We start from the raw sequence: 13,755 nt of genomic DNA on the forward strand, positions 1-13,755 counted from the left end.
CAATAAGAACATATAAGAAAAATCCTTCTCCCATGTATTCACCATTCAACAGATAATAAGATTTATTTAACTCTATATGAAAATATACCAAGATTTGAATATTAACCATTGAACTAACACAGTTAACAATGAATACAGAATTTCAGCCAGGCTTGCTCTAATATAGAAGAAAACTTAATTCATGTAAGTGCCAGTGTTGGCAAATTCACAGGGCACATTTTGTTCAGGAATTAATATCCCATCATAATAGCAGCTGCCACTTATTAAACACCTATCATGGGAAAAGACCTACTTATATGTAGAGTTTGGCTTCAAAATGAACACACAGAAGATTCCCTGATAGGGAGGAGAATGCCAACATGGAGAGGACCAACATCTATCAAGCACCCACGTGCCAGCTGCTGTGCAAACATTGTTACATACATTTCTCATTTAACCTTATTCCAAATCTGTGAGGTACAAATTATAATCTCCTTTGTATGTAAGAAAACTGATCTTCAGAAAATCCTGCCTAAATCCACTAATCATTAATGGCCTCTAGATATTTTCTCCTCATTCCCATAAAAGATTAGTCTTTCTACTTGAAATATCTATAAAGTAAACACACATTTTAGAGTTTCTAAACAATCGGGTCACATCAATGGTTTAGTAAAACAACTTGTCTCTAAAACTAGCACCAAGAAAAAGCTATTAATCTACCTTTATGGAGGCTTGACTCCCATTCTTTTATTTCTTATCTCTAGAAAAAAAATATCCAAATCTTCTTTGAAGCTGTTTATTTGTGATTAATAAAATGTCTTAGGGAAATGAATTTTGTATAATTTCTACTATTCATCAATAATTTCTTTCCTTGATTTGCTAACTGGTTCTTTTACACTTCGAGGAATGTCTTTTGGTTATAATATTCAGAAGTTTAATAGACGGTCTGTATTATTCTTAATCTATACCATACACTCCCTTTTTGGAGGAGAGAATGTGATAAACAAAGAATACAGGCTTGGTAGACAAATCCAGCCTACAATTTTGGTCCTAATGCTGAGTAGAGATCAAAGTATTTAACCTCTCTGACCTTCTATTTACTCCTATGCAAAACAGAAATAATATTATCTACCCCTGAGATTTAAACAGACAAAAATCTTTAAAACAACTCTGATAGTTGACAAACGCTAGTACCCTCCTCCCTTTATCATGCTTTCCCCCCATCTCCTCTTCTAGATGGAATCTTCACTTGTGCAGAATGATGGTATTTCATCTTTTTTAACTTATTCTCAAATGAAATCTATTCTACCCTATTGCTTGAACATTCTAGTTGTTACAGAACCATTTTTCAGATTCAGTACACCTTTCTTGGAAGAATAGCAACATAAAAACAAGACTCTACTTCAGGGTGGATGTCCATAATACAATTTATGCCACCACATCTAAAATGGCAATACTGTAAACTAGGTTAACCTAACAGGACGTTACAAATAGCCACTCACCTAGTTAATACAATCCCTTGACTTCTTTTATATAAGATAAACTGGCTCAATGAATTAGATGTCAATTTAACAGCAGAATGGAAATTTTAACAAGAATTTTCTGCTTGCCTGAAAAACTTTTTAACTATGGTTTAGATATATGACCTCCCCCCACCTCACACAAGAAACCTTTCATACACATACCCATACACATTTATTCCTAGCTGCTGGGTTTAGACACAGAATCCTCAGGTAAAATCATCATCTTCCCTCTGACTTTAAGGTCACCGAGGAAAATATTTAACTTACCTGAACATTAGTTTCCTAATTAATACAACTGGTGAAATATCTTTAGCTCATTCCTACCCTCTGAGGAATCACGAATGCAAGATGCTTCCTGGAAACAACTGTGTAATACACGGTTAAAACAAGCAAACTCAAGAAGCATTCACTTGGGTTAGTGGAGTGCCATGACATTTTGCCTTTGAAGACTAATTCTACTTTAAAAGATTGAGATTTTAGCTATCACCTTTATTAAACATAAAATAATGATTTTCTATTGTTTTAAGGGAGCATTCCTACATTCAATCTTTTCAGATTTACCAAGAAAGAAACCCTACCAACATCATATATATAAAGTCATAAACACAGGGTACACAAATGCCAATACACCTTTGGGAAAATCTTAAGCTGCCTACTCTGAGAGTAAGAGCTTCCTTAGCCATGAAAACTGATGTACCAGAGATAAATGTTCTATGTTATAAGGACTACCACATTAATTTTCCAAAGTTCTTGAAATTGTTTAGCTATTTACACTTAAGAACAAAAATTACCTAAAGAAAAGTCTATCAATGTATTTTGTTTAGGTTTATTTGTGGGTACAATGTCCAGGTTATGTCATTAAACTGTAACTTCTCTTAGAACAGGAATCATGTCTTATCAATGATGTTTTATATAACTAGCACATATGACAGTGCTTTCATAATGCTGATCCTCAAGTATTTCTTCCTTGCATTGCATCAGTTTTTGATAGCACTCACTCTTTATCACCCATGGAAATAGAGTACTCTTCTACCTCTTACAGAAGTATTGATAACCTGATAAATCCATTTCAGTCAAATCTAAATGATGCTATTTAAAAAGCCTTTGCCTGCAAATGAAAACAAGACAATCACCCTTAGTTACTTCAACAATAAAACTATTTTTCCAGAGTCTACCCACAGTATAAAAGGCTAGTTGGAGAGGTATTAAAAGACAAATGCACACATTTCAGACATTATTTTAACAACAAAAATTTAGTAGTTATCTACATATATCACCTAAATATTCTTGACTAGAATTTTAAAAGATTCCCAGGATTTCATAACTTCTGCATACCGGGAACTGTGAAGTGCTGTGAACTCTAGGGAAGATCTGACATTTAGAGAATAAACAAAATAGGTGGTCTCACTATGGATCATGTGACTAAGAATCAGAGGGTTCACAAGAAATTGCTTTAAAATAGAGTCTATAATCCCTTATCCACTAGAGTAAATACCTGGATTAACACTACAAAGCTGTAAAGTTTATTTTATTCCCTCTGAAAATCCACATCTTAAATGACCACAGTTTTGTATATACAGGTCAAATCATCCCATTACATTAATGCATTAATGTTGAACATTTTAATATAAACAAAATCTTAGGAGAGTTTTATTGTCTTGCCATGAACGGTCTGGGACTTATTTAAATTAAAAAACAGTGCATCAAATGGCATTAATATTTAACATAACTATTTTCTCAGTACTCATATGAAATAAGGTTCAAATATATTTCAGATAGGAAAAATTATTTAGAAAGGAAAAATTACTTATCTGGACAAAAAAACTTATTACAAATCTGACATAATTTTCCTCTTAGAAGGTAAATCTACTTCTGTTTAAGAAATTAATAAAGATCACTCTGCAAAAAAGAGCCAGGGAACAAAGAGGGAACAGAAGAGTAGCTCCTGTTGAAATTACATTTGATTATCTGACTAAATTTTTAAATGTCTTCAGGTTTATCTCTTCCCATAAAACCTAGTACTGCTGCCAGCATCCAGCTACTTTATCCACCAAATTACTGAAAGTTTCATGGTTTCTAATGCCCAGAACTGTCATTTCCGAGGATATCAGATAGAGCCTTTTACAACTAAAGAATTTCAATTTTTGCAATGAAATTAAGAGAATTAATTTATTAAAGCAAAACCTTAAGAAGTAATTAATAGGTATCAGCCAGAAACAGATTCTCAAGAGAAGAAATGGATATCCTACTATTTATGTAAATTAAAAACATGAAAAAATGCTATCCAGCTAGAGGGAACAATCCTGATTAGGCATCTTATTTATTTATTTATTTATTTATTTATTTATTTATTTTTTGGCCATTCCTTTTATTTTTTTTATTTTTATTTTTATTTTTTTAATCATTTTATTGAGATATATTCACATACCACGCAGTCATACAAAACAAATCGTACTTTCGATTGTTTACAGTACCATTACATAGTTGTACATTCATCACCTAAATCAATCCCTGACACCTTCATTAGCACACACACAAAAATAACAAGAATAATAATTAGAGTGAAAAAGAGCAATTGAAGTAAAAAAGAACACTGGGTACCTTTGTCTGTTTGTTTCCTTCCTCTATTTTTCTACTCATCCATCCATAAACTAGACAAAGTGGAGTGTGGTCCTTATGGCTTTCCCAATCCCATTGTCACCCCTCATAAGCTACATTTTTATACATCTGTCTTCGAGATTCATGGGTTCTGGGTTGTAGTTTGATAGTTTCAGGTATCCACCACCAGCTACCCCAATTCTTTAGAACCTAAAAAGGGTTGTCTAAAGTGTGCGTAAGAGTGCCCACCGGAGTGACCTCTCGGCTCGTTCTGGAATCTCTCTGCCACTGAAGCTTATTTCATTAGGCATCTTATTTAAAGAGTTTTGATAGTGATCATTTTATACTGTGTAACTATATAAAGTTTCCAGAACATTTTGGGCATCAGGCAGCTTATAGTTAAAAAAAAAAAAAAACACACAAAATACTGTAGCTATTAGCAAAACCTTTAATCACTTCTTAAAACTGATTACATTTTACACCCATATATAAACTCACCATTTGTTAAGGACAAATTAAAAAGCCTGCCATTAAAGGAGTTACCATTGGCAAAGGCCAGTAGCAGTCACTTAATCACCTCTGGGACTCTATCTGAGCATTAGTTATGTCTTCTGACCCCTTTCTAGCAAATCTGGAAAATGGATGGTGTTACTTCCAGGGCATTTTGCATGTCTCAGTCAGGGTATTCTGGAATGGATCATGCCTTCATGTAGCTGTTTATATCACACGGGTGCACTTCCGGTAGGACCAGCCACCTATGCTTAGAGCTCAGGATGGATGCTGCTCTGAATCTCTGGCACCTGACCTAACTCAAAAGTCTTTGTTTTTCTTTTAGGGTATTTCATGTTTGACTTGACAGCCTCTTCTCACATGAAAATACACAAAACTGAAGTACATTTGTGAGGCAAAAACACACCTAAACCAAGCTGGAAGGTAATGCTTTAGACAGGTAACAATAACTAGTACAGTGTAATTCAGAGGTTAGTTTTGACAAAGTATTATTAAAAACCTAAATAACTGGGCTTTTCTTGCAGGCATAATTTCTAAGCTTCATTACTACTCAAAAATAGCCTCACATTCTTCCATTAATATTCAATAAGCTATTGCAGCACGGAAAAAAACAGGTAGGAAAGACAATCTATGGAAACCTCTAATTCCAAAGTGATCTGCAGATCGAAGTCTGAGAATCCACGATAAAAAAGATAATGCTCCCCATCCTCCCAAGTGTCAGATGGAAATGATCTAACAAATCAAAACAAATAAGACACACCAAAAGGTACTACAATCTGAAGCTGGTTTGTTTGTTTGTTTGTTTGTTTGTTTTAAAGTCCTGAGCTAAGAGAGCTATTTAACAAGTCAGAATTTTAGGATTTTAAATGTTAATTTCCTCTTTGGAATAAATACCTGAATGTTTCAACCCTGAAGTTATAAAAGAGAAAAGGAACCAAGATTCCAAGTTGTGGGCAAGCACAGATGGCAAGACTGGTCACCAGCCTGGCTATAGATTGGGCCCTGTCTTAGAGGAAGTAACTATTTCAGACCACTACACAGTCTCCACAGGTTCTCCTAAGGCTCTTCTTTTTATTTTGTTTATACCTAACGCAATAAATTCTTCCCTACGTCCTTGTCCACTGCATTTTTCTGTAGAAGCAAAATAAATGATTAGTGGACTCCACATAAAAACCCACTACCATAATTCAAAAGTTATCAAGTTAAGCCCTATATTTTTTTTCCATAGTTTTAACAATTCTGACTCTTTATAGCTTTACTATAAAAGACTTGTTTTTTCCTTCCTGATTACGTGGGTCATTTTTGTCAGAACATCACCTCATTACCTAAATTGCTTTACACTAGAGCTGATAAAACTGAATGAAAAGATGATTATCACTAATGAAAGATAACTTAGCAGTACTAGGATTATTAATGATTATGATTATAGAAAACCTAAAAAATCTAAACCATCAACTTTTCAATTCGCCATGAAAATTCACTTACTTAATAAGGTTCTGGAAAGCATAACCATCTGTCCACTGTTCAGTAAAAGAGGCCCCATGTCGGACAGTGGTAAAGTGGCCCAATCTCAAGCGGTCTTGCATGCTCTTATCTCTACATGCCATCTTCTCTTGTTTTGACTTAGGAGAAAAGGACAAAAAAGGAAATTCAACACCAATTAGCATGGCGAAAGACATTCCTTAGAAGCTCAAATTTTAAAGATTATCAGGGAAAATACTGCCGGAAAACCACACATAGACTAGTCAGTAATGACTCCTTAGATGAAATACTATTTCTGTTCAAACAGTATAATCTGACAAGTAGGATAACTAAAGTAGGATAAACTGTAGGGTTTTCTTTGATAAGGTTTCTTTCCTTCTTATCTTAGTTTAGACTTTGGCATCTCATATTTGGTCCTCATCAATGCCTATCTCCTAGGATGTTTCCCTATTTTCCATTTCTTCTCCATCCAATGAATTCTAGAGAACTCCAGCCAATTCATCTTCTAAAAACGCCATTTTGCACAATTCCACTTGGATGCTTCAAAACTTTCTGTGACTCTTTGCTGTCAAATTCTGGGTCCTGACATGAAAAAGTCTTCCATGAGCTGGAAGATTAAGACTACTTTTCCATAGAATTCCTTACTGCCTACACTTCATGTAGTCCTGATTCTTCAGCATGTTGTTCATTCAACATATATTTACTAAAAACCAGTTATGTGTCAGACATAAAGTGCTGAGTATAAAATATGGAAAGTAACAGGCATTTATGTCTAGACGCAGTTATAACCATTTAATATATTAATTCATCAATACAAGTAAAATTGTGAAAAGGAACTCGAAGGAAAATAAAGTGCTATAAGAGATGATACTTTAGATGTCTTGTGTATTTTAACTGACAAGCAATTTATATATGCAGTTTTCCTTGACTAGAACCATTTGCCCTCTTCCTTGCAGCATTCCCCAATTAATCGCCTACCTTTGATTTTCTTTAGTGAATTTCGTAGTGTGCATTACTCATTTGAATATGTTTCCTAATATTTGTGAATGTAGCTTATTCCCCATCTGGACTGTTAGCATTTTGAGGGCAGGAGTGGGGTCTTATGTTTCTTTTGCTCAAAGTAATATTTGTGTTTTTTAATTATTTATTTTTAATTATGATAAAATATACATAACAAAAAATCATTTTTATCATTTTAAGTAGACAATTCTTTGACATTAAGCACTTTCACAATACTGTATAACTTTCACCACTATCCATTTTTACACTATTTTCATCTTCCTAAACCAAAACTCATACTCATTTAGCAATTAGTCCCCATTTCTCCTCCTACAGCCTCTGGTAACCGCTATTCTGCTTTCTGTCTCCATGAATTTGCTTATGCTAAGTATTTCATATAAGAGAAATTCATACAATGTTTGTCCTTTTATGTCTGGCTTATTCCACTCAACATGTCTTCAGAATTCATGCTGTAGTGTGTACCAGCAGCATATCACTTCCTTTTACAGGTGAATAATACTCCAACGTACGGATGGACCACATTTTGTTTATCCATTCATCTGTTGATGGATACTCGGGTTGCTTCTACCTTTTAGCTATTATGAATAATGCTGTCATGAACAATGGCATACAGAGATTTATCTGAATTCCTGCTTTCAATTCTCTTGGGTGTGGAACTGCCAGGACATATGGTAATTTTGTTTACCTTTCTGAGGGACAGCCACTGTTTTCCAGAGTACTATTTTATATTCCTGCCACAATGTAAAAGGGTTCTTTTTTCTCTGCTTCCATGCCAACACTTATTGTCAGTTTTTACTAATAACAGCTGTCCTAATGGGTGTGAAATATCTCACCATAGTTTTAATTTGCATTTCTCTAATGACTAATGATGTTGAGCATCTTTGCATATACTTTATTGGCCATGTGAATATCTTCTTTGGAGAAATGTCTGGTAATCAAATCCTTGACATTTAACTGGGCTGTCTTTTTCTTTTTGCATTGTAGTTCTTCGTATATTCTGGTTATTAAACACATCAGATATATGATTTCCAAATATTTTCTATCATTCTGTAGGTTGTCTTTTCACTTTCTTGATAATACCCTTTGATGCACAAAAGCTTTTCATTTTGATAAAATCCATTTTATCTATTGTATCTTATGTTGCTTGTTCTTTGGGTATAAAATCTAAAAATCCACCTCCTACTACAAGATCCTGAAGATATTTCCCTCCATTTTCTTGCAAGAGTTTTATTTTATTAGCTATTATATTTAGGTCATTGATCCATTTTGAATTAATTTTTGTATAGGGTGAGAAGTAAGGGTCAACACCAATTATTGTTCATGCAGATTTCCAGTTGTCCCAACACCATTTGCTGAAGAGAGTACTACTTCCCCATTTTACGGACTTGGCACTGTTTTTTGAAATCAGGGATGTGTGGATTTATCCCTGGACTCTCAATTCTATTCCATTGGTCTATATGTATATCCTTATGCCAGTATCATGCTATTTTTTTTTAAATTTTTTAACTTTATCAAAAAATTAAAACAAACACACAAACCAAAAAAACATTTCAAACAAAACAAAGGATTAAGAAAAACAAATAACCTAAAATAACTGTATTGCTTCCAACATGTCCCTACCATACCCCAAGAAAATTAACAAACCCTAACAAAACAAAGGAATAAGAAAAACAAATAACCTAAAATAACTACATTGCTTCCAACATGATCCTACCCTACCGAAGAAAGTTTGCAAACCATAATCATTCCTGAGCATTCCCATAACATTGCAATTACCCTCAACAGCTTATCTGTTCTTATTAGATTATCGTTCCCCCTTCACTAGTTGCTGTCTATCTCTATGTCCCCTGCATTCTATGATATAAAAGCATTTATTTTACATATTTCTCAGAGTTCACATTAGTGGTAACATAAAGTATCTCTCTTTTTGTGTCTGCCTTATTTCACTCAGCATTATGTCTTCAAGGTTCATTCATATTGTCATATGTTTCATGACCTTGTTCCTTCTTATCACCGCATAGTATTTCATCGTGTGTATATACCACATTTTCTTCTCCACTCATCTGCTGAAGGGCATTTGGATTATTTCCATTTCTTGGCAATTGTGAATAACGCTGCTATGAAAATTGGTGTGCAAACATCTGTTCGTGTCACTGCTTTCAGGTCTTCTGGGTATATACTGAGAAGTGAAATTGCTGGATCGAAGGGTAACTCAATACCAAGTTTACCACCAGATTGTCTTCCAGAGTGGCTGTACCATTATATAGTCCCACCAGCAATGAATAAGGGCTCCAATTTCTCCACATCTTCTCCAGCATTTGTGGTTTCCTGTTTGTTTAATGGCAGCCATTCTAATTGGTGTGAGATGATATCTCATTGGGGTCTTAATTTGCATCTTCCTAATAGGTAGTGAAGATGAACATTTTTTCATGTGTTTTTTAGCCATTTGTATTCCCTCTTCAGTGAAATGTCTCTTCATATTTTTTGCCCATTTTATAATTGGGCTATCTGTACTCTTGTCATTGAGTTGTAGGATTTCTTTATATATGCAAGATATCAGTCTTTTGTCAGATACATGGTTGCCAAATATTTTTTTCCCATCGAGTCGGCTGTCTTCGCTTTTTTTGACAAATTCCTTTGAGGTACAAAAGCTTTTAATTTTGAGGAATTCCATTTATTTTTTGTTGTTGTTGCTTGTGCTTTGGGTGTAAGATCTAAGAAGTGACCTCCTAATACAAGGTCTTGAAGACGATTCCCTACATTACCTTCTAGGAGTTTTGTGGTGCTGTCTTATATTGAGGTCTTTAATGCACCTTCAGTTAATTTTTGTAAAGGGTAGGGGTCTTCTTTCATTCTTTTGGATATGGATATCCAGTTCTCCCAGCTCCATATGTTGAAGAGACTGTTATGTCCCAGATCAGTGGTTTCGGGGCCTTAACAAAGATCAGCTGACCGTAGATCTGGGGGTCTATCTCCGAATTCTCAATTCCAATCCATTGATCAATATGTCTATCTTTGTGCCAGTACCATGCTGTTTTAACTACTGTGACTTTATAATAAGCTTCAAAGTCAGGAAGTGTAAGTCCTCCCACTTTGTTTTTCTTTCTAGAATATTTTTAGCAATTCCAGGCATCTTCCCCTTCCAAATAAACTTGGTAACTAGCTTTTCCAAGTCTGCAAAGTAGGTTGTTGGAATTTTGATTGGAATTGCATTGAATTTGTAGATGAATTTTGATACAATTGACATCTTTATGACATTTATATGTCCTATCCATGATCATGGAATATTTTTCCATCTTTTTAGGTCCCCTTCTATTTCTTTTAGTAAAGTTATGCTGTCTTCTATGCATAGGTCTTTTACATACTTGGTTTAGTTTATTCCTGAGTACTTGATTTTTTTAGTTGCTATTGAGAATGGAATCTTTTTCTTGAGGTCTCTTCAGTTTGGTCATTTCTAGTGTATAGGAACAATACTGACTTATGTGCATTAATCGTGTATCCCGTTACTTTGCTAAATTTGCTTGTTAGCTCCGGTAGCTGTGTTGTTGATTTCTCAGGGTTTTCCAAATATAAGAGCATATCACCTGCAAATAATGACAGTTTTATTTCCTCCTTTCCAATCTGGATGCCTTTTATTTCTTTGTTTTGCCCGATTGCTCTGGCTGGCACTTCTAGCACAGTACTGAGTAACAGTGGTGACAGCGGGCATTCTTGTCTCGTTTGACAGTGGGAATCCTTGTCTCATTCATACTGTTTTAATTACTGTAGCTTTGTATTAAGTTTTGAAATAAGGAAGTATGAGTTCTCCAACTTTGTTCTTCATTTTCAAGATTGTTTTGGCTATTTGGGGGGCCCCTGCATTTTGATATGAATTTGAGGATCAGCTCTTCCATTTCTGCAAAACAGACTGCTGGAATTTTGATAGGGATTATGATGAATTTGTGTATTGTTTTAGGCAGTATTGACAGCTTAACACTATTAAGTCTTCCAATTCATGAATACAGGATGTCTTTCCATTCATTTAGGTCTTCTTTAATTTCTTTCAGCAGTGTTTTGTAATTTTCAGTGTACAAGGATTTCATCTCCTTGGTTAAATTTATTCCCAGGTATTTTATTCTTTTAGATGTTATTGTAAATGGAATTATTTTCTTAATTTCTTGACCATTATTGGTGTACAGAAATCTAGCTAACTTCTGTATGTTTACTTCGTTTTTTGCAACTTTGCTGAATTTGTTCATTCATTCTAGTAGGCTTTCCTATGGATATGTGAATTTCTCTATACAGGATCAAATCACCTGAGAAAAGGGATAAATTTACTTCTTCCTATCCAATTTGGATGCCTTTTTATCTTTCTGTTACCTCCTTGCTCTGGCTAAAAATTCCGGTACTATATTGAATAACTACAGTGACAGCAGGCATCCTTCTTTTGTTCTTGATATTAGGGGGAAAGCTTCCAATCTTTCATCATTGAGTATATTTGCTCTGAGTTTTCCATAAACTCCCTTCATTGTGTTCAGAAAGTTCCCTTCTATACCTTTGCCTTTTCTGCATGAATTGAAATGATCATGTGTGTTTTTTCACTTCACTTTATTAATGTGGTATACGATACTGATTAATTTTCTTAAGCTGAGCCATCATTACATTCTTGGAATAAGTCTCACCTGGACATGGTATTTAATCCTTTAAATTTATTGTTGGATTCAGTTTGTCAGTCTTTTGCTGAGGATTTTCTTTATCTATCCATATTTGTAAGGGATACTGGTCTGTAATTTTTCTTTCTTGGGCTGCCTTTATCTGGCTTTTGTATCAGGGGTAATGTTGGCCTCACAGGATGAATTAGGAAGTAATTCCTCCCCCTCGTATTTTTTGGAACAGTCTAAGAAGAATAGATGTGAAATCTCCTTTAAATATTTGGTATAACTCAGCAGTGAAACCATTCAGTCCTGGATTTTTCTTTTCTGGGAAGTTTTAAACTACTAATTTAGTCTCTTTATGTGTGAAAGGTCTGTTGAGATTTTCTGTTTCTTCTTGCATCAGATTAAGTACTTTGTATGTTTTGAGGAATTTGTCCATTTCATCTAGGATTTCTAATTTGTTGGCATATAATTTTCTTAGTACCCTCTTACAAACCTGTTTATTTCTATATGGTCAGTAGTAATGTGTCCACATTCATTCCTGATTATTATTACTTGTATCCTCTCTCTCTTTGTCAATCTGGCTAAAGGTCTGTCGATTTTATTGATCTTTACAAAAAGCCAACTTTTGGTTTAATGATTCTCTCTAGTGTTTTTCTATTCTGTTTCATTTATCTCTGTTCTAACCTTTACTATTCCCTTCTTTCTACTAACTTTGGGTTTAGTTTACTCTTCTTATTATAGTTTCTTTAGGTGTGAAGTTAGGTTATTGATTTATCTTTCTTCTTTTTTAACATAGGCATTTAAAGCTATCAACTTCCCTCTGAGCACTGCCTTTGCTGCATCCCATAAGTTTTGGTATGCTGTGTTTCATTTTCATTCATCTCAAAATATTTCCTAATCTCCCTTGTTATTTCTTCCTTGATTTCATGGTTGGGCTTAATAGTGTGTTGTTTGATCTCCACATATTTATAAAATTGCTAGTTTTTCTTCTGTATGGATTTCTAGCTTCATTCCACTGTGGTTTCAAAAGATACTTCTGAGTACTCAGTATCAGAAGATACTTTGGTTTCAGTATTTTTAAATGTATTAAGATTTGATTTTTGGCCTAATATATGACCTACCCTGGAAAATGTTCTATGGGCACTTCAGAAGGAAGTGTTTTCTGTTGTTCTATCTATGTCCGTTAGGTCTAGTTGTTGAATAACATTATTAATGTTACTTAAGTCTTCTATTTTCTTATTGATCTTCTGCTTAGATGTTCTATCAATTATTGAAAGTGGTATATTGAAGTTTCCAACTATTACTGTAGAACAATGTATCTCTCACTTCAATTCTGTCAAATATTGCTTCATAATATTAAGGTGCTCTGTTTTAAGGTGCATTATGTTTATAACTGTTTTATTTTCTGACTGGATTGAGCCTTTTATCAGTATATAATATCCATCTTTGTCTCTTGACATCTTTTTTGGCTTGACGTTTACTTTGTTTGACAATCATACAACCACTCCAGCTCTCTTTGATTAAAGTTTGCATGGAATATCTTTTTCCACCCCAGACTTTCAATCTCTTTGTGCCTTTGTGCATAAAGTGGGACTCCTATAGACCATATATAGATGGATTATGCTTTTTCATCCAATCTGCCAATGTCTGACTTTTAATAGAGAAGTCTGATCCACTGACATGTAAAGTAATAATGGAGAAGGAAAAATACATTTCTGCCATTTAGCTCTTTGTTTTTGTTATGTTTCGTATGTTACTTGTTCCCTCAATTACTCCATTACTGTCTTTTTTTATATTTAAATTGCTTTTTAGTAGCATGCCATTTTGATTCCTTTCTTCTTTCCTTTATTCATTATTTTTTAGTTATTTTCTTAGTAGTTACCTTTATAATTACACTTAACATCTTAAACCAATAAAAACCTAGCTTGACTATTATCAACCTAGTTTCAGTAGTATACAAACTCTCTACTCCTACATATCTGACCCTCTCCCTTTCTATTATTGTT

At 34.1% G+C, this 13,755-nt stretch overlaps 1 protein-coding gene across 5 annotated transcripts in view; it reads right to left on the reverse strand.

Moving 5' to 3' along the window:
• TLK2 (tousled like kinase 2) overlaps positions 1 to 13,755 on the reverse strand; it is a 166,555-nt gene that overhangs the window by 55,492 nt on the left and 97,308 nt on the right. For all 5 annotated transcript variants that reach the window (XM_037807887.1, XM_037807886.1, XM_037807885.1 and 2 more), the window contains one exon: positions 6,096 to 6,232. In XM_037807887.1, the coding sequence (XP_037663815.1) occupies positions 6,096 to 6,232 (137 nt within the window). The remainder of the gene's footprint in view (positions 1 to 6,095; positions 6,233 to 13,755) is intronic.

This window comes from Choloepus didactylus, chromosome 18, assembly GCF_015220235.1.
Source record: "Choloepus didactylus isolate mChoDid1 chromosome 18, mChoDid1.pri, whole genome shotgun sequence".
NCBI lineage: Eukaryota > Metazoa > Chordata > Mammalia > Pilosa > Megalonychidae > Choloepus > Choloepus didactylus.